This window comes from Ahaetulla prasina, chromosome 2 (genome assembly GCF_028640845.1).
Source record: "Ahaetulla prasina isolate Xishuangbanna chromosome 2, ASM2864084v1, whole genome shotgun sequence".
NCBI lineage: Eukaryota > Metazoa > Chordata > Lepidosauria > Squamata > Colubridae > Ahaetulla > Ahaetulla prasina.
In genome coordinates, this window is record NC_080540.1 from 127948805 (window position 1) to 127974669 (window position 25865).

At 37.4% G+C, this 25865-nt stretch overlaps 1 protein-coding gene and 1 long non-coding RNA gene across 2 annotated transcripts in view; one reads left to right on the forward strand and one right to left on the reverse strand.

Annotated features, from left to right (window-relative positions):
• The window catches only part of JMJD6 (jumonji domain containing 6, arginine demethylase and lysine hydroxylase), a 92477-nt gene that overhangs the window by 49745 nt on the left and 16867 nt on the right, over window positions 1-25865 (forward strand). Inside the window, 2 exon segments of the mRNA XM_058170524.1 lie at window positions 349-409; window positions 13146-13242. Of these exon segments, the coding sequence (XP_058026507.1) occupies window positions 349-409; window positions 13146-13242 (158 nt within the window).
• Window positions 13264-24668, reverse strand: LOC131191909 (uncharacterized). The gene is made up of 3 exons (XR_009153601.1): window positions 20444-24668; window positions 18366-18456; window positions 13264-15013 (listed from the first exon to the last, which is right to left on the reverse strand). It is a non-coding gene; the product is annotated as an uncharacterized LOC131191909 (long non-coding RNA).

The window sequence follows — 25865 nt, forward strand, 5'->3', positions numbered from 1 at the left end:
GTTTATTATATAATAAGAGCAGATGGGAAGCAGAACCATTTGAGAAAAAAATAATGTACGTGTCAGCTAACAAAGGTGTGAAATAAGTGTGTGCAGATTAAAAAGACATAAATTCTAATAGACATTACAGCTGCCTAGTCCTCTTATCCACAAGAACATCTGGGGGAAAATGTAGACAAATTCAGAGTTTCTTTAAGCAAGAATTATTTATTACAGCATCCTTTCCTGAGTTCCAACTAAAATTCTGTCCGTAATTTCAATTGATGTTCTACATGGTTTGGATTGGTTTGCAGGGAGGTTTTATTGCTAATAGCTAAGCAAGTGTTACGTTTAATGTTTCTGTTTCAGGAGGAAGATCAAGAATCAGAAAATGAGAAACTAGTAGTAAAGGAACCTGAGACTGAAGATGGTAAGTTTTGAGTTTTGTAATATCTGGAATGTTGTCAGACATGGGAGATCCCAATTAACACAAAGAAGGTCACTTTAATCCCTAATATTTAATATTATTAATGAAAATTGGAAGAAGAAAAGAGTTATTTTTTGTCATTCATCTATCCATTCATTTAGAAAATGCACGATAGAAAAAAAAACCCACTAGAAAAACATAATTAATACTTAGACCTGAATTGTGTAATATGAATTTAAGAGTAGATACATTCTCAATCTTAAGAACAATGCAACATTATAGACTTTTTTCTGGAAGGAAGTGTTCTTTCTCCAGACCTTGATCTGGTGGAAGAATATTCTGGCATAAACTGCATAGTCCTTGATGCTGACTCCAACCCTGCCTCAATGACAAGACCAGTGAGTAATGCTCTCCTTACACTTTTAACGGGGAACAAGTAAAGGAAAGTACTTGAAGTAGTAGTAGTTGAAGTTCACTTGTCCTTCAACTAATTGTTAGAGCTGAGATGGGAGAAGGCAAGTTTTGACAGAGGACTAAAGTAGTAAATTTGGCCAACTGATGCCAATGGCTGTTCTAGCTAAGAATTGTAGATTTGTCATCCTGTAGACATGGGGGAAGGCTGCATTATCCAAACACACTTTCTCTGCAGAGTTCAGAAGGCTGCATCTGGAGGCTGCTAATTTTTATCATAATCCCCAGCCTTGGATGTAAGACTGAGAGATAGTGTTCAAGGCTATCTCTAGGGCTGACTCAAGATATTTTGCCAACTGAAATACATGAAGTTGTGTTTCCTACAAACCGCAAATAATTGTGGTTTGGTTTGGGCCAGAAAGCCCAGTTTAAGAAATGTGTACAAGAGCTTTCTGACGCAAACCATGTGTTTGCTGACTCCAACAGGACACATCCAAACAATACAAACAATCCTGGGGACTTCATTAAAAGTATTGTGATTAGCAATACAGTATAGATAAACTTACCCTGAGGCCTTTTTGCAGAACTATACATTCTGTTAATAAGCTTTATGCTATGAACAAGAATCCTCAGTGCAAACCAATCATTTGAAACAGATTTCTAAGTCCTAGCTGAAAAGGTTGATAAATTATTATATTATAAATTATTATATTGTAAATGTGGGAGGGGGGGTTCCCCAGAAAGGGGTGGAAGAATATAGATAGGAACTATGCTTATTTGTCCCACTTCCCTGCAGTATTTTAAGGCTATAAACTTATTGGCTCAGGCAGATTACAGTTCTAACACTTCTAAATAATCTTTCATCCACATCCCATCATGTCTATTCTGTTTTATAGAGAAGGAGGAACACAGTCTATGCTGCAGTTCACATAGCAAGACCATCTTATAGAGAAGAAAAAAATGCCATATTGCTCACTGACCATCTATCTTCATATATCTTAATTCTCATTCTAATATACAGGAGCAAAGTAATTTCTCATTTCCAAGCCAGGAAAGTGTTCATATATAGCAAGGTGGGGGGGGGGATCACAAAATCATTTTTTCTAAATAAGATATAAGAAGCCATATGGCATTTGGAAGAAATTAGTTGCTTATCATGTGGCCCAGAATTGTTTCCATTGGCTAATTCCAGGGTTTTTAGCAAAGCCATTTCTATTGTCTGGTATGATTTCTATTGTCTGGTATGAGATCCAGCCTTTCTAATAACTTGGCAAATATAACAGGATATTCAGCCATGCATGCAAAGTATTTTCTCTACTACTGAGCCACATTCTTTTCCCAAGAAAAACCACACTTACTGAATTACACCTTCTCAACCTTTAATTTAGAAGGGGGGGAAAAAAGGAGTCAGAACTCAGTAGTTCGGCAGATTCCTGGTAGATTCCAGAACTGGGGAGGGTGATTGGTTCAGAGATCCCTGTCCTGCAGATGTGAGAATTTCAATTTCCCAAAATTTCCACTTCTGTGGAGTCCCTGGTATTCTTTGAGCCTGATTATTTCCTTGCAGATGTTTCATTACCTGACTAGGTAACAACATCAGTGCAAGTGAGTGTGGGCTTTGATCCCTGTTTATATGCGGTAGCTTGCCCTGCCAGTGTTGCTGGGATAGGATTTTCTCTTTGACAGTTCGTTGATCAGGGTGTTGTTTCTACTCGGTTGTTTTAATCCCTGCTTGCAGGGAACTCCACAAAAAGGTAACAGACCACCTATACAACATCTTCAAACAAAATTGATACTCATGCAACTTTCAAAAATGCCTGACCACTCAGCCTACTACAGTGCAATCAACGCAAGCTAACACTGACATAAATCAAAACCATCCCAGAAACAACCAGCAGACTGTTACAAACACATGGCATCACCACAGCACACAAACCAACTTAAAGTCCTCTAAAACATCTTAAGTAAACCAGAAGATCCAGTAGTCCAAGAAGAAGAAGAAAGAGTGATCTATAACTGCTTTTCTGGCTGAGGAATTCTGGGAGTTGAAGTCCACAAGTCTTAAAAGTTGTCAAGGTTGGAGATCCCTGATCTATAACTTATAGGGTAAAGACTGTAACAGCCTCTAAGTAGAACAGATGAGGAGGAGACTAGCAGAAGGCATCCATGGACATCAATTAAAATTCAGAAGACATGATGAAAAACTCTTTAATCTCACAGCACTGGACAAACTCAACCATGCTTTCAATTGGGAAACTGACATCTTAGACCAAGCTAAATCCAGTACTGTTAGAGAATTCCTGGAAACTTGCCATACAAACAAATTAGCCAACAATAGAAATATAGAGATAAACCACATTCACACAGCATTCAAGGAGAATCCGTGAAAAAAGCTAAGAAGAAAGCAAACGCATTCTCTTTAGCAGCCAACACCAGATAGTGTAAGCAGGGATTAACACCAGACAAACAATCAAAGAATCAAGGAATTATCAAGGAGAAAACCATCCCTCACCACTTACACTGGCAGGGAAAGCTACTGTACATAAACAGGGAACAAACTTCACATCCACTCCCATTGATGAAGTTACCTAGCTGGGTAAGGAAATGTCTGCAAGAAAACAATTGAGCTCAGGGAACACCAAGGATTCCCAAGTTCAACCCTAAACTGCAAATATTCTCTTCTGTTGCAACTTCTACATAGAGTTTAGAAGATGTAGTTCCAAAGACTACATTTGGAACAGATGACTTGAGGTGCAATGAATTGCTAAATGAAAAAGAAAGAACATCTAATTTTGATTATCAGAGCTCAGCATCAGATAATGTTTGCACACCAAGGGATAAATGAGATGATACTGATGGTGTGAACTGGCAGAGGGAACAGGTGTTCAGGGGTTTTGTTTTCTGGACATCCTATCAAATCTTTGGACTCTACCCTTATAGCTGTTATCAGCTGATGTATTCCTCAAGTGAGAATTACATAATTCAGATACATTCACAGGAGGACTGGTAGACAAAGAAAGTGAGGTCCTTAGCTGTCATATGGATTTTAAAAGATGAGATAGCAAATGTTGCACTTCCTTAATCCATTTCATTATATGTACTTCTGGAGGAGCCACAATTGTAAGCATCTGTTTTAAATGAATTTGTCCCTATTATTTTTATCCTGTGTCCTGATTTCTTTGTTTTAATTTTTGTTAATTTTTAAAATGGGAATATTTTTATTTTGGTTGGTTCTGAACATGAGCTTGACTCCAGCTTCAACAAAAGAAAATCCACAAAAGTTTTTTTTAGAAAATGGCAACTATAGCTACATGCCTAATTGTATTTAAGCTATAGAACAGTCTGTGTCAATGCTGCTGATTTAAATGGGCTTACTTCTGAGCAAATAGGCATAGTAGCATAAGGTACAATGCAGTGGTGGGTTGCCCCCGGTTGGACCGGTTCTATAGAACCGGTAGTAAAACTGGCGGGAGGCTCCGCCCACTGACCCGAACATCATCAAAAATGATCTGCGCATGCGAGCGCGCACGCACGGGCACAATGTGAACCGGTAGTAAAGGTAAGTAGAACCCACGCCTGGTACAATATGTAAGAAGTCTTTCAATTAAAGCTCTCTGTTGAAAATATGGCTGCAAGGAAATGACCTTTGAAAGAAATGATGTGTCTTCTTATAGGCTTTTAATGAATGGAGAGTAGCTATGTCTTTAAAAATGTCTTTTTCCAGATCCTTTATTTAAAGTAGGTCATTTCACTCCCATTACACATCTAACAACTCCAGAATTTGAAAAGGGGTACTGAAATTTAGATGAAGGCAAGATTGAATGCATGAGGATATTTCCCTTTCCTTCGCCAGCTCCAAAGAACACAACAAATAAAGTTAGCAAACTGTATGCCCTTGAAAGATAATTTTAGCTTTGCACAAAATGGTAGAAGCAGGGTTGTGATGTTAATAGAGGGGAGCTTTCATATTGTATTAAAAGAGAAAGAGAATCATGGAGTTAAATTAGAAACAGGCAATGCAAGAGGCCTATAACCTATTCAATACATTTAAAAGGGTCTGGAGCAATTTAAATTGTTTCCATGTTGACTGATTTAACTACAAGTGGACTGCTTTTTAATTTGGTATTAAAATTAGTTGCTGGGGTGATAGATGGAAAACGATCAGCACTTGATACAGCTATTGTCCTCATTCATCTAAGTCCTAGAGACATGATTCTTCCCCAGCCCAAATCGGATACAGTTGAATTCCATCTGACATTTTAGTATCCATATCATTTGCATCAGCATTCCTCAACTGGTTCTCTCAAGATGTATTAGACTGCAGCTCCTAGAATTCAAAATAAAAAAAATGCCTCCATTCCTAGTAATTGTACTATGTATGGGCTGCAAAGGTTTTAGATAACCATATTATGGCACCAAAGAAATAGATGGTAGCGGACAGGAAGGCCTGGAGGAACGTTGTCCATGGAGTCACGATGGGTCATACACGACTTCAAGACATAACAACAACTATATCTGCAGCCATTGAGTGGTCATCTAGATTTTTCCAACCTAGTTACGATACGCCTATTTCACAACTCATAACAAACCATAATGTCCTTTGTTCTCTTTTGTTTTTATCACATTGTATAAATCCAGTCATCGTATTTTGTATATTCTGGCTTAGCACATTGTAAGAACTCAGATAACGTATTATTCAGATAAGTATGCAATATTCAGAGTTCATTCTGCCAGGAGATACAACTTAGATCTCAGAATATAATTTCCATTTTTAAGTCTTATAGAAGTTTAGAACTTCCATTTCATGCTGAGTTAATGGGATTCCAAAGCTTCTTTTTCTCTTTTTACTAATTGTCTTTGAATTCCATCAAACATGATTTTTTCAAACCTCTTCAGACCTTTTTTTTTTAATATATCTTTGTTTTACAGTTCAATCCTCGTTCATTTTGCAGGATCCAATCTGGGTCAGTTGGGTTGAACATTATCATGAGACACATATATTCACCCTTGTTCATTTTCTCTATGACTAAATCACCTCAGCCATCTTCTTTCACATTAGTCCTTCAGTTCTAAAGGCCACAAAAAAGAGGCTAAGAAATTGCTGTTTGTCCTGTGCTATGTCCTAAACTCAAATTAACAATCACTTTGTTCACATAATAGTATTTGTACGTACTCCCCCATTTGTAAGGGCTACAATGCTCTAATAAAGTTTGTTTTTAAGGACAGGTGTGCATTATGTTTCAGCTCTGTTCTAAGCTTGAATCAAATTGTTGCTGTCTCACTAGATGTGTTCTGACTAACCATTATTTTAAAAGTTATTTTAAGATTGGAACTCTTCCAGTTAAGTTGGAACAGCCTGTTTTGTACAATGAAATAGCTCGAACTCAGAATGTTTTACACACCCTTATTTTTAAGACACCACAAATTTATTGTTGCTATTTCTGCAGCATTCTTAAACAAAGCTACCATTTAGAAATTCAAACAATGTAGAATAGTGATATTAAAATAATGATTGTGGAAGCCATTTACAGATGATAAAAATCCAAGTCAATTCAGTACTGAGGCCTATGTGAATCAATGGGAATTACTCACATTGTATTATTTACATCCTAACACTCTACTATAAAGAGGTATATTAAAGGACTTTTACTTGATGCCTAAAATGAATCAAACTGTACAAAATCTTGCTAGGAGAATCAGAAACTTTGTAAATGGTCAATAATAAAGAGTAAGGCCCTAGGTTTATTCTGAGAATCTGGGTTGAAATGGTACAGCTTTGTAGATGACTAGACTTGTTTATTAAGTAGAACACAGAACATAGAATAATAGAGTTGGAAAGGATCTTGGAGATCTTCTAGTCTAACCCTCTGCTTGAACAGGAGACCCTATACCATTTCAGACAAATAATTGTCCAGTTTCTTTTTTAAAGCCTCCAGTGATGGAGCACCCACAACCTCTGAAGGCAAGTTGTTCCACTGATTGATTGTTCTCACCATTAGGAAATTTCTCCTTAGTTCTAGGTTGCTTCTCTTCTTTGGTAGTTTCCATCCATTGTTTCTAGTCTTTTTGCTTTGGAAAATAGTTTGATCCCCCTCATTTTAGGAGCTCCACAAATACTAGAACATTGCTATCATGTCTCCCCTAGTCCTTCTTTTCATTAGACTTGACATACCCAAATCCTGTAACTGTTCTTTGTATGTTTTAGCCTCCAGCCCCCTAATCATTCTTATTGTTCTTCTCTGGACTCTTTCCAGAATCTCAACATCTTTTTTATATTGTGGTGGCCAGAACTGGATTAAGTGCCATCAAATTGTTATCAGCTCTTAGCTACCACATAGACAGGTCTTCTCCAAAAAAATCCCATTCATCCCATTCTATCCCATTCATCATTACATCCATCTGCTATAATTGAATCATCATTTTCTTTCCTTTCCTTCTACCTTTCCCAGCATTAGAGATTTTTCTCCAGAGATTATAAACTTCTCAAGAGGCTATGCCTAATAGGATAACCATAATGTCCAGTCTGTACATTTTGTATATATGCATAGGGGACCCACAGTACAACAAAACATAGGAATGGAGTTTGTTTTTGTACACACTTATTCAGCCATGCCTCCTTCCATGTCTTCTCTCACCCATTTTCCTCCCAACAATTAATTTTTCATGGCACTTGAACATGCCCAATGTTAGCTTTTTAAATATTTTTTAAAATAGTATATTTCATTGGGCTTACTCCCAAGTCTGCTGATATTACTATCTGTGTAGAAGTTGCCATTTTGGCTGTGTAAACCTTGATGATTATAACCTTAACATAAAATTAAATTTGGATGGTAAAAATTGGCTTTTTCCTTTCAGCTCCCAAGATTGCTACCATTTCCAGATATTGTGGCAAGATAACCTTGCTAAGTGCTAAGCAAATACTGTACAAAGTGCTTCCTTCCCATCTGTGTCCTAGTGATCCCAAGGGCAACAGTGCTTGGACCTTTAATGAAAATTACATGTCATTTCTGGTTAAAGCTTATTACAGATTAGGAGCAAGATCCTATTTGATGGCTCTATATTCTTTCAAATGAGTTGCAAATTGCTGACAGTTATGTCATTATGCTGCTAATGTTATGGCATATTTGTGTACTCAAATTAGCTGCATTATTCAGACTCTAATGGTGAAGACATCGCTGAACCTCTTCAACAAACCTGGTATCAATACTGAGTTTCCGGTTGAACTTCCGGAGCTTTCGGTGTGAGATCTGCAACCTCTGCGGATCCGTTCTGAGCTCTCCCTGTTGGGGGCTTTACTAGAAGCCATAGCCACCTTGGAGGGGTGGTGAAACAAGGGGGGACTGCCTTGCAGGTTGAGCAGAGCCGCATCTCCCCTCCCTGACTTGGAAACCTCCCTCATCTGAAGACTAGGAGCAGTGGCAGTCAAAATGGCTGCCAGGAAGCCGAGGAACAGCCAGAACCATAAGTTTGTGCAGGAGTAGAGAAATGCTGAATGGTGTGTCATCTGGGTAAGAAAAGATTTACAGCTGAAGTTGGACCCACAAAAAATTTAAGGGGAATACCTTTTATAACAATTTGCTATAGCAGCGTGCAATTATTGTGTAAAAAAAGCATATTGGAAATTTAAAGAAGTAATTATCTGTTTAAAAAGAAAATTAAGTGGGAAATGGAATCCCCAAAATAAAAGGCATAATATTAAGAAGGCATATTAAGATGCTGGAACTATAAACCTACCTTTTTCCCCCCCAAATAATGGAGCTATAAAATAAACTAAGCAAGAGAAATAAACTGGGTGTGTCAAAATAAAAGTAGAACAGCAGGAGAATCACAAAAAAAGCAGAGAGGAAACTTATCAGGTAAAGAGCACCATCTGCTGATGATAGTACATTTTTGTGACTCGGGAGCAAATATTGAAATGAACGGAAATAACTGTTGAACGATGAATATTTACTTTCTAACCACTGGAGACTGGAATATTAAAAAAAAGAATTGGTGTCTGGACCCCTAAATACTATTGAATATACAAAAACGACTTGAGTGGAGGATCTCTGAAGTAAGTAACTGATTTGATGGGACATTGATGAGACATTTAAACTTGATTAGGAGGTCTGGTTTCTGAATTGATGATTGAGGTGACCTAAACGAAATGGAGTTAATAACTCAAAATAACAAAGACATTAAGGACCTTATCCTGGAATTGCACAAAGATATGGTGGAAATATTGGATTGTATAGATAGAAGACTGGAAAATTGTATACAAGAGATGAAGAGCAAAGATCAGGAGAAGAAGGAAAATTGAATTATCAACTGGAACAGAAGGAGAATTAGAACTGAGAAACCAGAAAACAGAAGATAACAGGGAGGAGACACTATTAAAATTAAGAAGAATTGAGGAATTAAAACAGGGGGAAAACACTTTAAAAGCTTTTTAAAAGAAATGGGAAGAACAAGAAGGGGCTTGGGGAGAAATGATAGGATTTAGAACAGAAAACTCTCAAATTAAACAGTGGGGAAAGACAGGGCAAGGAGAAAAAATTAAATTATGGATTCAGAATATAAACCTTGAAGTAGATGGAATGAAAGACTTAAGAGGAAAACAGGGGAGACAAGTTAAAAAAAAGGTAAGATTAAAGGAAGGGATGTGTGTAAGAGATAATGGTTAAGGGGAAAAAAGAGTTAAAGATATGTCATGATTATATAGTAATTGTATTAATATTAGAATGATATGGTTGAATGATGGCATTATTAAAAGTGTATACAATATGATTGTGTAGGTAAAGTGAAAGTAGATATATTTATGTGTATTAATTTTAAAATATATAGAAAGGAAGAGGTAGAAAATGGGAATATGAATGATAAAACAGTATCATGTCTTTGAATATAATAATATGGAACGGGGGAAAAAGAAAAATATTAGTGGAATTTTAGAATGGAAGGATGTAAAGCAATAAATCACAAAGTCAAATAAGTTAGGAAAAGAAATATGAAAAATAGAAACAAAGAATGAAAATAGTGTTAAGCTTGAAATGTGAGGTTGTAAGAAACTGATATTTAGATGGTATGCTGTGATGTTAGTATTAAAATAATAATATTGCAGTTGCATATATATATATGTGTGACTAGAATGATGATGTATATAAAATTATTAACAGGATTAATTAATAATATGATAGTATAATTATGATTATTATTTTAACAATATATGTCTAAATGATTAAGTCTGTTTGATTTTTTAATCAAAGAAGTTGTATGGTTATAATTGAAAGAGATAGTAATTGGAAAATACATCATATTCTATAGGTATTGGGAATATTATATGCAACAATGAAAAGAGAGGGAAATGGAGTGGAGTGGAAGGGAGTAGGAAGAAAGAGTAAGCGTAGAGAGGGAAAAGGAGAGAGGGGAGGGGAGGAGAAGAGTAGAGTAGAAAGGGAAGGAGATAGAAGCGGGAAATAGAGAGGACAGGAGAAAAAGAGAAGGAGAAAGGGAAGGAGAGGGGAAGGAAGGAGGGAAGGAGAGAGAAAGAGAGGGGAGTAGAGGAGAGGGAGGAGAAAGAAGAGGGATGTTATAAAAATGGGTGAAAAATGGTGTACAGGAGAAAAGAAAACAGATGGACAATTTCATATATTTTTTTCTTGAGGGTTATACTATAACGGAAGATAATACTAGTTAACTAGTAATATATTATACTAGTTTAGCATACTAGTATAATATTAACTATTATATTAGTATAAACTAAATATTATACTAGTATATTAACTAGTTTAGCATACTAGTTAATATAAATATTAACTATGCTAAAGCATACTGAGCAACAACAAAGGTAGTGGAGGAGACAGTATTCCAGCTGAGCTATTCAAAATCTTAAAAGACGATGCAGTAAAAGTGCTACACTCAATTTGTCAGAAAATTTGGAAACTCAGCAGTGGCCACAGGATTGGAAAAGGTCAGTTTACATTCAAATTCCAAAGAAAGGCAATGCCAAAGAATGTTCAAACTATCGCACCATTGCATTCATTACAATGCTAGTAAGGTTATGCTTAAAATCCTACAAGCTAGGCTCCAGCAGTATGTGGAGCAAGAACTACCAGAAGTACAGGCAGGATTTCGAAGAGGCAGAGGAACTAGAGATCAAATTGCCAACATATGGTGGATCATGGAGAAAGCTAGGGAGTTCCAGAAAAACATCTACTTCTGCTTCATTGACTATGCTAAAGCCTTTCATTGTGTGGATCACAAAAAATTGTGGCAAGTTCTTAAAGGGTGGGCATACCAGACCATCTTATTTGTCTCTTGAGAAACCTGTATGCGAGTCAAGAAGCAACAGTGAGAACTGGACACGGAACCATTGATTGGTTCAAAATTGGGAAAGGAGTCCGGCAAGGCTGTATACTATCGCCCTGCCTATTTAACTTATATGCAGAGCACATCATAAGAAAGGCAAGGCTGGATGAAACAAAAATTGGAATTAAGATTGCTGGGAGAAATATCAGATATGCAGATGATACCACTCTAATGGCAGAAACCGAAGAGGAACTAAAAAGCCTCTTGATGCGGGTGAAGGAGAAGAGTGCAAAAGTTGGCTTGAAACTCAACATTAAGAAAACTAAGATCATGGCATCTGGCCCTCTCAATTCCTGGCAGATAGATGGGGAAGAAATGGAGGTAGTGACAGATTTTATTTTCCTGGGCTCCAAGATCACCACAGGTGGGGACTGCAGCCAAGAAATTAAAAGACGCTTGTTCCTGTCCAAATCTAGACAGCGTACTAAAAAGCAGAGACATCACCCTGCCAACAAAAGTGCATATAGTCAAGGCTATGGTTTTCCCAGTTGCAATGTATGGCTGTGAAAGTTGGACCATAAGAAAGGCTGAGCACCAAAGAATTGAGGCCTTTGAACTCTGGTGCTGGAGAAGACTCCTGCAAGTCCCTTGTACTGCAAGGCGAACAAACAAGTCAGTCCTAGAGGAGATCAACCCTGACTGCTCTTTAGAAGCCCAGATCCTGAAGATGAAGCTGAAATACTTTGGCCACCTGATGAGAAGGAAGGACTCACTGGAGAAGAGCCTAATGCTGGGAAAGATTGAGGGCAAAAGAAGAAGGGGACGGCAGAGAAGGAGGTGGCTGGATGGAGTCACTGAAGCAGTAGGCGTGAGCTTAAATTGACTCCAGAGGATGGTAGAGGATAGGAAGGCCTGGAGGAATATTCTCCATGGGATCATGATGGGTCAGACACGACTTCGCAACTAACAACAACAACAACAACAAAGCATACTAGTTAATATTTATATGAAAGTTAAAATTTTGTGTAAAAGATAGGAGTAAATAATATGAAATAAGGAAAATGGAATGTAATAACTGGGAATATGTTTATATGTATTGAAATGTATGATTCTCAAACATTGTGCCATTCACAATGATAGGTATACATTTTAAAAAATAAAATAAAGACTTGATTAAAAAAAAAAAACATGGTATCAATACTGTAGTTACAAATAGAAGTTTTAAGAATGACATTCTCTACCACCATCTTTCCACTAAAAAAGACATAGCTACATCTCCTTGATTTGGGGCTTTAAACTCGAGGCCCAGAGGAGCAGCAAATAAATCTAATAAATAATAACTGAATCCAATTTACTGTGAAGCAATGATTTAGCATATGCAAAAGAGGTAAAACCTCTGGCTGGGTATTGGTTTATTATAACCGGTTTATTATTATAAATGAGAGCAGATTTGTAGTTTAGGGGGATCAGGAAGCATAATTTGTTATTATTACATGAAGAAAAGAGGCAAATCCCAACCAACAGCATAAAAATTCTGTTCTTATCAGATGATGGAAAAGTAGAATGGATAATTTCCATCCATTTGTGGCCAGCTAGTAGCATTAACAGTTGTCCATATTAACACAGAAATTGGATTCACACATTGTACTGCATGCTACAATTTATGTAATCATGATTTATACAATGATTCGGAACATATTCTGTTTTTAATACAAGTAATTTTCATTATTGGAAGCCTTTCAAAAACTCCAGTTCTTTCTCTTGTCCAACTAGCTAGATCCCCAAATCTGGTTCAGCAGTGAACTGAATGGGTTAAAATTCCTCCTTATAAATCAAACACACCTAAATAACAAAGTAAGTTGGCAGGATCTAGCAATTCTTTTCAGTCACCAGATTCTACCATATATATAAACATAACTGGGAAGGAGGAAAAGAACAAGGAGATTGACGAGAATGTGATTTTAAAAATAACATATTTCAGTATGTTAATAACTTCATCACACAAAAAACTCTTCTTTCTCTTCTTTGTCTCATTGTCTTGTAGCAGATGAAAAGTTCTCTTTTAAATATAGTCCTGGCAAACTGAGAGGAAACCAGTATAAAACAATGATGACCAAAGAAGAACTTGAAGAGGAACAAAGGTAAGTTGGATTTTCTTTAAATTCAACTGAATAACTCAAGATTCTGACCCCTCTCATTTCCTCTAAGCTGCCGTGTCCCATCAAGTATAGCTGGTCTTGGATATATTTAGCTTTCCCAGTTGAACCAGTATAGTCGTCTTAGGATCAAAGATTAAATTCTTGGGTGATGACTCAGTCTTGCCCACTTCCTTGGAAATGGATCTGTTGGCTGCTTCTCATTTCACAGAACATTTGTCAAAGTAGCAAGATTTACAGTGGATGTTCTGGTGCCAAAACCACCAAGTAGGCTCAGTTTAAACAAGACTCCACATAAATCTTCCATACCTTGGTCCTTATTATGATTACCAAGCACTTTAAAGTGATGACAGAACAAGTCTTCATATCCCCCATAAAAAATTTCTTCCAATTCTAACATTTTACAAAAACTGTTTTTATTTGCCATAAATGCCAAAAAATATCCAAGGTCAAATATTTCAGTTTAGCATTAAGAAAATTGTAATGGTTTCCTGACTCCCAGACATTTGGCTATTCAGAAATAAATTCAATAAATTACTTGCTATCTCAGAAATTGTTTAGGAATAGTATGGAAGAACCATTGCAGCACAGATGCAGCTGGGAATAAGTATATACTGATAGAGTGTGCTTAGAACATTGTTTTCCTGGTTTAGAAAAATAGATCAATGCTGTATTCCCTTTTGCTAAAGATCTTGCAATTCTGGCTTATATTGTTACAAATGTTTTGTTAAAATTTGCTTACAAATTTTGCTCCATTATGTTTACTGTGAGCTTAAGAAAAATGTGTTTCTAAATAGAGTTCCAAAGGCTGAGCCATTAATGATCTGACTAGATGAGGTTCATGTTGTTGCAAATTTAATCAGCCCCATAAAACCCGACTTTTACTTTAAAAATACATTCTTCACAATAGTTCCATTGTTGCATTATTAGTATTTATTCAGCAGTAAAATTTCTAAACTATTAGGATACACAAAAGTAAAAATATTGCTCTTTCATCTATCAGAGTTCAGCTGAAAATGCTACTAAATCTACAAAAATTGAATGTTTTTGAATAGAATATTCTGATAAGGGGGAAAAGTTGAAAGAACATATAAACTCATAATTATAATAGGTAATCAAACCTAATGTGACCGTTGCAAACAAAATTCCCATAGAACATTTAAGGAGCTAAGTTTTTATCAGACCATTTGGTGGAGGCTTAGATGAGCCACTAAATTCAAGTTCATCTGGTTGCTTTCAGTACAAATAATTTGATCCCATTGTGTGGATCCTTTCTTTTGATCAGAAAGCTGCACATTTTTTGAGTAACACAATGTGGAGGGAAAGGGGCATGGTAAAAAAAATTGGGTCCATGAAATGCAAAACTGAATTTGGTTTAATTGAAAGTTAATTGAAATTAAATACAGTTAATTAAACAGAACCATAGTATGATAATATATATAATTAAATTATATATATATTAAATTAAAAATTACAGTATTTGTCAAAACTGGGGAGGAATTGGGGTCTTAGTATTATTTGGGGATAGATTACTTGTAAATCTGGGGAATGAGTTGTGCATACCTCTACTAGGAAGGATCAAATCCAATGGATGAGTTTTCCTTTCTGCTGAACAGCTGTGTAGAATTTCAGGCAATGCTTTTGTCAACCCTTCAGTACTGCAGCATGAGAAGTTGCCTATACCAATGTTCCTCCTGTTTAACTAGGAATGTCAAGTTGTCAACGCATATGTGCCTCCTGTTACCCAGTTCTTGATCTAAGATGTACACCAACAAACAAAATTAATTCTTAGCTAGAAGTTCGTCATTTCTACTGTGGATTTTTTGGTGGGGCCAAGCAATTATGTAACCACGTATTTACATGGTTGACAAGGGATTCTGTGAGTGAATTTAACAGGATTTAAATGTGTATATAGGAGGCGTAGTGCCCTAGCAGTTAAGATGTTGGGCTTGTTGATCAGAAGGTTGGCAGTTTGAGACCATCCAAGTAGCACATGATGGAGTGAGCTCCCATTCTTGCCCCAGCTCCTGCCAAACTAGCAGTTCGAAAGCATGAAAATGCAAGTAGATATATAGGTACCACTTTGATGGAAAGGTATGCACCTTGGCCTATAGCCATGCTGGCTACATGACCACGGAACCATTTTTGGCTAATGCTGTCTCTCTCGGCTAGGAAATAGAGATGGGCACTGGTCCCCTAGAGTTGGGCAAGACTGGGTAGTGAAAACTTCTTCCTTTAAATATATATATTCAGTTTAAATATACAGATGATCCTTTTATCAGTCCTAATTTGGAGAATATGGTATTCTCCAAATTTAGTAGTTACACTATTAAAATGAATGATATACCAACCATATATATGGTTTGAAGAAGAACAGTCTTTCCTAAAGTATCTGGTGTAGTACATTTATCTGCTGAATTTTACATCAGGAAGAGATCTGAAGCCCCCTTGTCTGCTCCATTGAATGTCTTACAAATGGTCTCTTTGATTAAAGAGATGCTCATTCCCTGTTCTGTTGAAATGCCTTCAAATATTGTTAATGCAGTGTTTCTTTGGGAGAGAGTTTTGCAATAATTTAACAATACAGCAAAGATACAAATCCACGAACTTGGATTATTTGCTGAGATTCATCTAAACTACATTCTTTGTAGATTTTCTTTTTTTTTTTTTGTAGATTGTATCTACAAAAGATACAATCAAAGCTCATTTTGGTATACATTTTATTTAAGGCTATTGTGTATCATCATCAATACTGTGAGCCATCTTAGACTATAAGTGTTATTTATCTCCCATTCTTCCAAAATTATAAGCTAGTTTTTAACTGAGGCATCACTGGCAGGCAAAAGAGGCTCTAGATAATGATCTAATTGCTGTGCTCATTTTTGCTTTGTGAATGGTGTGATTTATATTAATTTCCTCAATTTCCTCTACCTATTGATGAATCTAGTTTGACTAGTTATGACTAGATACTGTCTTCCTGGACCTTAGATTATTTATTTGATTCTATTGGGCACTATGAGAAAAGTGGCATTAATAGGCCTTTAGAAGCTATAGCTATAAACCCAGGTAATGCTGTGACTATAGCAGTCAGTCATGCACAGCAAGATCCCATGTGCCAAAACTTGCCATACCAGTTGTGTACCATAGGCAGCTGACCAAATACTATTATTAATAGAATTACATACTTCATCTCATTATACAACCAGCAGATGCACTTTGAGCCCTTGGGAACTAAATGCAAAGCTGCATCAGTTCTAGACACTAGGTGTTACGCAGGCCTGCTTTAACAATTGTGCAGATCAGCCTTCTCTGACGTGATGCCCTCCAAATATATTCCACCTGCCATGTTGGTTGGAAATGTTAAGGGTTTGCGTCCCATACATCTGAAGAATTACGCACTGGAGAAGTCAAGTGTAAATGCTAATTTATCAGGCACATTCTCAGGAATCCTATGTCACTCGGAATAGGTTGGAGCAGCTTTGTAGAATAAAATAAACAATTACAGAGGAACAAATGCAACCATAACAAAGCCTCTTGAAAAAAGCACCTTTGAAACAATAATGAAACCAATTCCCTGACCTTTGTTACACAAGTGTTTAAAAATAACCAAAACTGATCTTTTACCTGACACAAACCTGAGTAACTCCCTAGGACAGCTCTTTCCTATGGAAAGAAAGGTTTTGTTAACCTTTTCCACCTGCACCATGATTGACTAGGGTTTCCTGTATCCTGTATCCCACTTTCCAAATTCACCTGCCCTACTTAATGCTTGCTGCCTTGGCCTGTGCAGAGCTGTTTGCAAACTCCCTCCTCCCCCACCCCCCACCTCTTCTGCTAATGGGCATCTGGCAGACTGTTGCATTTCTTCTAACGGTTTCTCTGTTTCTTGTCACAGTGACCTTGTCTGTCTGTCTGTGTTTGTTTCTCCCAGTTTTTTTTTCTTTCGTTTCCCCCCCTCCCTCCCTCGGAGAGCTGGTGGTGGCATCAGCATTTTTCCATTTTCAGGCTTTTCCAAACCCTCCTCCTTTGTTGTGGTTTCATTGGGCAGGGTTGCCGTCAGGTAAGGAGCTACACTGAATCAGCTGAGGAAAGCCATGCCATCCGCCCTTCGAGCCTTTGGTTCTTCTTGCCATGTGCCTGCGTGTGCATCCTGACCCTTCCTGGCCTTCTTCTTTTTTTTTTCCTCCTGTTGGCATTGCCTGGCATTGCTGCCATTTTGATGTGACCCAGGTTTGCTGCGTTTATTATATTGCAGGATTGAGCTGACCTCTGACCTCACATCCCTGTAGCAAGTACCTTAGGTCCTCGGCCACAAACATTCTAGCAAATCTTTTTGGTAAGGAGATGATACTTCTTAGTAGTAGTGGTTCCACCTATAACCTCTGCTAATGTGACTGAAAACTAAAGTTGACCATGTTTTTTTCCCTCTCCCTGCACCTCCTCCCCTTCTCCCTATTCATAACTAATAAATTAGTCTCCCTCTCTTCTGTGCCCCGTTTCATTTATCAGGAGCACCATAGTTCAGCCGAACAAAAGAGGTGCACTTTTGCCTAGTGGAACATATGCTGCTGGCCTTTCCCATCTATTACCTCACCCACAGCTAAGAGGAGGAATGTGTCCCTCCCATTTGAAGTCCGAACTTTGGGCAACTTGGCCAATTCAATGAGTTCTGGGGGGCAGTTCTGTAACTTTGGGGGCTGGAGGAACTGTCTGTCCTAATCAGTCATATGTAGCAGCTTCTATGGAGAAGACTAAGGCTGAGAGAGTAGCTTGCTTGAGAGTCAGTACATTGATATCAGCAGAAAGGTTTTGCTTTTCAATGTAAAGCTCCTGTTCTTAGCTACTATGAGATACCGGTGGCACAATAAATCAAAGTGCATGCTTCAATCTCTTTTGTTTAAATTGGCATCAGTTGCACACTATGGATGGTACTGTAGATCTTTGATATTTTGCCTTACAAGATACAGTGTCTCCCATGTTTGCTCTGATATTTATAAGCCTATTTGTAAGGGCTTTGCAGACACCAGAGAATAATAGTCCTTAGCTTGTTGTATAGACATCAGAATAAATTGTCCTGCTTCCTCAACATGCTGCCCTTACCCACTTACAGAAAAAGCTCTTCGCTTGCGTTACAGGTCTTTCAGAAAAAGTGAGGATATTGCTCTTTCTTTTTGCTGCTCTCCAAGCTTGCCTTTACTCCTTCAGGAATCAGACAACATAAAGAGGGAGAAAAACAACAGGGAAGGAGAGGCGTCAGTCAAAGAGGCTCCAAGGATTAGTCATAGCTCCTTACTGAGGCACCAGCTTCAGGCTATTTAGTCAAGTCTATAAATAATATTTAGATTGTAGGCACGAGCTGCAGTGTTTCATTAAATAGCAGACATTTAATGCATTGCAAATGGGTTAAATTCAAGTCAGTTTCAGGCCTATAAATGTACACCCAGTTAATTCCAATAGGACCTGCATTATGTATTTACTTATAAAACAATTTTAATACAAGTTTTGAAGCTTGAACAATGGTTTCCTTCATATCTGCAATTCTAATCATTAATGTTGTGTTTTTCATTTTCCTTGAAAGATGACACTATGAAGGCCTCATAGTGGCATGCCCTCAGAAGATGAAGATAAGATGTTTTCTCATTTGAAATTGCCAACAAAATCCCTTTAGCTAAAGTGCACTATTTGCGAATATCTCCTTCAGTTTTTAGTATTTAGTCTTTTCTGGAGAAATCTTGAGACGTACTTTTGGAGTGGTGTGTTGTATCCTTCATAACATTTCTTAAACCTATATTTCCTAGCATTTTTGGTGAATTGTTGAAGATTAAATTGGTATTAAATTGGTATTATGAGCCATGGTGGTGCAGTGTTTAGAATTCAGTACTGCAGGTAATTCAACTCACCACCAGGAGTTCAATCCTCACTGATCAAGTTTGACTCATCTTTCCATCCTTCCAAGGTCAGTAAAGTGAGGATCTAGATTGTTGGGGGCAATATGCTGACTCTGTAAACCTCTTAGGGACAGCTTTAAGCACTATGAAATGGTAGATAACTTACATGTTATTTCCATTAATACAAGGTGTTTAGTATTATTATTATTATTATTATTTTTTGCATTTATATCCCGCCCTTCTCCGAAGACTCAGGGCGGCTTACACTATGTCAAGCAATAGTCTTCATCCATTTGTATATTATATACAAAGTCAACTTATTGCCCCCAACAATCTGGGTCCTCATTTTACCTACCTTATAAAGGATGGAAGGCTGAGTCAACCTTGGGCCTGGTGGGGCTTGAACCTGCAGTAATTGCAAGCAGCTGCTGTTAATACAGACTGTCTTACCAGTCTGAGCCACAGAGGACCGTTTAAGCAAGAGGGGAGGCAGATCTTCTCAACCGCAGTTTCTTCCTGAAGTTTAGAACATAATAGATTTGTACATATTTATTCTATGGGATGGGGAACCTGTGGTCCTCTAAGTGCTTTTTTTTTTTTTTACCATTTTCACGAGACCTACCCAGGGCAAATGGGAGAAGGGAACAGATTGGAAGTTGTAATTCAACAACATTTATAGAACTGAAGGTTCCCTACCGTATAAATGCTCTGTCTGTTGCTAAAATAATGATAACACAGCAGATTTAGAAAGGGAAACCATTTTTTTTTTTTTGGCAAACCGAATGTGTAATTCTGGTCATTTGCTGTAAAATGTCTTTTATCACATTTTTTTCAGTGGGGTAGCTGAGAGAAATTGAGAATCTGAGGTTCGTTTTGAAGGTTAAGACAAAGGCAATAGATCTGTGCTAAGCACAGAAAATTGCTTCTCGCAGTTACAGCAAATTTGGGGAAAATTAGAAATTAATAGAAAAGAAAGTGAACAATGGTTGCTAATTATGATGTTTGCATATTACCTCCAAGAGAGAGATTTATTCCTCTGAAGACTGGATGCTGGGGATTAACAGTGGGAGAGGCTAATACTCTCAAATCCTGCTTAGGTGCTTCTTGGAAATATAATTACCAATACATATGTAGATCTCTTTCCCTTCTATAATGCATGAAGGAAGTTTCTTTGTCATCATGCTTTCCTACTTCCATTCCACCAGAGATGGAGAATATGGAATGCAGATTGTTATAACAGTATCACATGTTCTGTTAGCTACTTGGGGGAGAGAAAAGATGTACAAATACTTGCTTACCAGTAGGCATTCATTTATCAGATGAGGAATGGAGTGACGATAAAGTAAATAGAGGTGCTCTTCTACTTGTCCTTGCCTTTCATCTAAACTTCAGCGATGAGAAAAGCTTGCAGCAAATTGGATACCACAATCTGAAATTCAATTCACCTAAACGAAAAGAACAACATCTGACATTAAAAAGCTATTGGGCCAAAATCCCTTGCTGAAATCCAAGAAGGTACAGCAAGAGGGGGCAGAGTTTTCCATTTGAGGCCTGCTTTTTTATTTTCTTTAAAACAAAAAACAAAACATAAAACCCAAACCAAGACAGATTGTCTTCTTATAACAACAAATCAGTCTATAAGCTATACTTAAATTTGGACTAGACAATTTGTAATAGCTCCTGTATATATAAGCCAAAGGAGCAGAAGATTAATCAAGGCATCCAAACATTTTTCCAGTTTCCCTTTTCCCAAACACCAGCCTTCATAAGGGTGGGGATCTCTTGGAACAGTTATCCCTTGGCACCTGCCAACCCTGCTCTTCAGTGCATGCTCTTCTGCTAATTTCCCCATAATTTTTGCTTGCTGAAACCCTGTGTGTTTACATGTTGCCTTGGGATGGTGAATACCTTCACCTCTTCTTGTCATTTGCCTCCTCTCCACTTTCCTCCTCCTCCTCTTCCTCCTCTCACTCCTTTACCAGCAGCTTTGCTTTCCTGTCCAGCATGGTGCTTCTTTGGGATAAGAGAGGCTGGTAAGTTTCTGCTCCTTTTTTTTTTCTTCATTTCATCTTCTGCAGCACGATAGAAGGTTAGCCAAGAAGGATGGACAAACACTTGCGGGGAGTTAGTGCCCTCAATAAAAGTGCCATGTGTTTCTTTCCCCAGCCTGGGGCTTTTGGACATCTTGAATTACAATTACTATTAATTCCCAGTCAAACCAGACTGGGGGCAACAGGCATTATTGTCAAATTTTAGTTATTGTCCTCTGCAGGGTATATGGGTAGGGAATGTTACTCTTCAAATTAAGTTTAAATGGTGTTCAATCTGTTAACCCAGAAAAGCTTTTCAGACCAGACCAGTTTTTAATAGGTCAGCTTTTTCATCTGGGTGCCTTCTAGCCATAGTGAAATCCTATGCATTGCCCAATACCCTGTTTCCCCGAAAATAAGACCTCCCTGGATAATAAGCCCAAACGGGCTTTTGAGTGCATGCGCTAAAATAAGCCCTCCCCAAAAATATTTAAGTGCATGCGCAGCTGGTCCCCACCATTTCCTCAGGTTAGGGTTAGGGAGACAGAGGTGGAAATCAGGTAAGACGGCAAGAGGAGCCCCGTCTTGCTCCACACGCCCCAAAATAATAAGACCTCCCCCCAAAATAAGACCAAGCACTTATTTCGGGGTTCAAAAAATATAAGACAGGGTCTTATTTTCAGGGAAACACGGTAGGTTCACGAAGCCTTCAGTTAACCTATTTCATCTGGATTGTGATTTTGAGTAACTTTAGCAATGACCCGATCCAACTAGTAGAAAGACCTGGATATTGCTGCAGATATTATTTGTGAAAATAACCACATTTAGTAAATTTTATTTACTAAAGAAGTAGGACACTAAAAGTAGATCAGTTATAATCTCCCAAACATCAGCAATCTGGCTCGCCCAATATTTTCTGGCAGAAAGACCTATTTCTGCTAATGGTTATCTGGTTTGGGGAACCAGCAGCACCTTGTGAAAAATGCAGCAACAATGTATGGAAAGAACTGGTAAATCAAAAAGATCCTTTGGACTACGAAGTAGCTGACTGCTGTATAGTTTTAAAATTTCTATTATTTTCAAAAGCAGTAGTAAGTTTTCTTAAAAACTATACAGTCCAGTTTTGTATTTTGACATATAAATATTCAATGTTGTTGTTTTTTAAGCCTATACCCAATTCTCTTTTGTGACACATTTCCTAAATGTGCCTGGCATAGAACTGATCTTGGATTATTATTATTATTATTTTCATTTATATTAAGAAATAAATCACACTGGAGAAAATTCTAGCCTTTTGGGATTGACTAGATCAGGAAACAGATTCCACAAGAAAATTAGAAGTCAGCTTTATAGGGATAAACTACAATAACAGAATTTTGCAAATCTGATTGTGTTTTTCCTCTCCTCCCACTTAGTGAGTCAAGGAGGAGCCAACCTGAATATCTTCCAAATATTACCTTTTTTGCCATACTTTAAGAATTGCTTCTGTCCTTTTTCCTGGGTGTGAGAGATGGCTGCTGAATATTCCACTCAAGACCATCTCCATAAGTGTCTACGGGAATTGTCTCTATGGGAAATTAAATCAATAAACCGAATCCTTTTTTCTTTACTTCTGCAGAGAGAGAAGGTGGGGTGAGGGGACAACAAGGAAAGCTGCTTTGACCCCTTGATTGTTTTCCATTTCTTCTCAGCTTCTAGTTCTCATTAGCCTATCTGCAGTCTCTGCAGTATATTCTTCTATATTTCATAGAATAGAATTCTATATTGGCCAAGTATTATTGGACGCACAAGGAATTAGTCTCCTTATTCATATTTCTGATCCTGTCACAGTCAGACATTTTCTGCCTGCAAACCTATTAGATGTTGTGGGTACAGTTCTTCTTCAACAAATGATAAAAGGCGAGTCAAAATCAGGAAGCTACCAGGAGGTTTGAAAATTGGCGTCTGCCATGGGACTGTATGAATGAAAGTTTTATCATCTTGCTTCATTCACGGAATTTTGAAGGAAGAATGGATGAATTTGCTTTCCAGATGGTAACCTTCAAAACTCTCGGTTTGAAAGTCAACTCTCAGCTTTGACCTGCATTTTGCAAGGATATCCTCGTAAAAGAGATAAGAATTAGATAATAATCCATCAGATTAAACAGTTCTACAGCAAAGAACTATTCCAGGCAATTTTAGGATTTCTCAGGTAAAACATAAAGCCATTGATTTACATAATAATTGTTATTATATTAACAAAAATAAACATTTTGGAGTGATGGTAGATGGGGTTTAAACTACAAACTATGGATGATCCCCTAACTATAGTTTTTGCAGTCCTGAAGGTTTTCAGATCATTGAGGTAATTCAGCAGCAAATTAACAGCAAACATAGAGGGGAAATCGGTAAATTAAATCTGAAATATGCTTTACATGTCCAAGAAAATGCAGAAGAGAGATCTGAAGGCTTCCTGGAGCTTCAGATGATCCATTTTAGGTTTTAATCTCATTACCTACAGAGCATCTGCATAACTATAAATGGTTATTAGTTCAGAAATATTGCTTTAACTGTCCTTAACTTAAAAGAGAAAAAAGTTTGTGCAGCAATAAGACTTTTTCGGCTTAAAAAGTACAGCATTTACATTTTATGCAAACCCTTTGCCTGAGATTTAAGAAGTAGATGTTATGTACAAGCAATAGCCTTTTCAGTAGCAGTCTATGATGAATGGTTTACAAGTATCCACATTATCACAACAATAATCCTCACCAAGCCTGTGCTTTCTTAATATTTATGAACCTAGTATTTGACTTACAAAAAAAAATTGAAAATGAAAATAGCATTTATAGAACGGTTACATTTTTGGACATTTGAAAATTAGCATTTGCCATGGGACTATACGAACGGAAGGTTTATCATCTTGCTTCATTCACGGAATTTTGAAGGAAGTTGGATGAACTTCCAGTACAAAAATGAGCTTGTTGATAGCTATGCAGCATGACAGTCCCCTTCATTGCAAGTTCCAATTCTGGGCTTAGCAAATCTGGCTTCTGACAAATAGAGCAGCTCATGTTGAACCCCCTTTTTCTGAACCGATAGGGCTTGTTCATGAATCTGAGCAACAAATCATGGGATGGCTAAAGAAGGTAGTACTTACTACAGACACAGTTCTGTATTTCTCCTTTCCCCAAATGTCCAAGAGATCCTTGTCAGTTTTCACTTTATAGGGCTAGAGAGAAATGTGAAATGTTCCTGAGGGAAAATGAGACATGCTGTAGATACTCGTGTTCTTGGGCGTAGGCTATCCTGCTGCAAATGATGAAGTCACCTCTTAAAACCTGAGGCATCCTTACATTATTTGTGTATGCCCAAAAGGTCTAGAAACTTTCCTTAAGACTCCTTCCCTGCACTGAGTTATTCTCCTCTTATTAAAAAAATAAAAGCATTGGTAATATATAACTGATCCAAGGTGACACAATTAAAATGTATTCTCTTTATTTTCTTCTTGTTTCTCTTCGCAGAACTGAAGACTATATGAAGTTATCCCTAGACTCTTCCTAAGACTTACCTTTTGGCATTTTTAAAGGCTTGAGGGGGAAAAAATGGGCAAAACCCCAAACACAACCGAAAAATATCCCTCAAAATATAAGACTTTCTGTTTGGCTGAAGCTGAGTTCCTCAGAATCAATCCTTGTAATCTCAAGATTGGAACAAGTTGGGGTGTCTGGTCTGGAGAATTATACGGCTAGAGAAAATAACAGGCTACACTAGGAGGGTTCTGTTCTTGGATGTAAAGTAAGATCTCTAGGGGAATAAAGCAAGCACACTTTGCTGGGTTCAGTACTCCATATCTGCAGACTCCCCCCAAACAAAACAAAAAGAAAAAAATAACTAGATAGCCTGGACAAAAGTGATCAATTACAATGTACAAATGGACCTGTTTCCTGTCTAGATGGTAGAACAAGCTAGAGTTGACCCCTTTTCACCACTCAGTCCTGGACCAAAAAAAACACCTAGATAAATTTGAAGACAGAGCTGTAGTATATAAAACTTTCTGGAGGTTCCTTCCACCCACACATGGAAGGTTGGTTATACGATACAGACTCTGACGTCTTGGAAATGAGACAGTATTTCATCTTGGATAGAAGGATGTCCTAAGAAACGAGAAAGATTTACCCTATACGCATATATTTAGAAGTTTGTCCCACTGAATTTAATGGGGTGTACTCCTAAATAAGAGTATAGGGTTGCAGTCTTAGCATAACAATTTGTGACTAATTTTAATTGCAAGGATTAAAAGTGCTTCATTAGCTAATGCTTTTGTTTACTTGACACTTCAAGCCTGTTCCCAAGAATGGAATCGGAAAATGTGAGCTATGGAATGTAAAATGGCCCTTTGGTTACCAATTTTACATTTCGTAAATAAGTTTAAATCGTTAAAATCCATTTTTATGTTGTGTCACTATTCTGTCATCACATCCATTTTGATATTTTACTGATAATCATTTCCTGTTTGATAGATTGGATTTTCTTTAAATGTTGCTCTCCTATATTTTGAGGGAAAGCTTCATAATCCATTCCCTGTTACTTTTTGAAACAAAACCTTAATTATTTGGAAATACTTGAAATTATTTTAGTCAATCATTCTTTGGGACACATAGGTTTAAGAACTGTTTTCCTCTAGACTAAATTCCCTGTCCCCCAGGCTTAT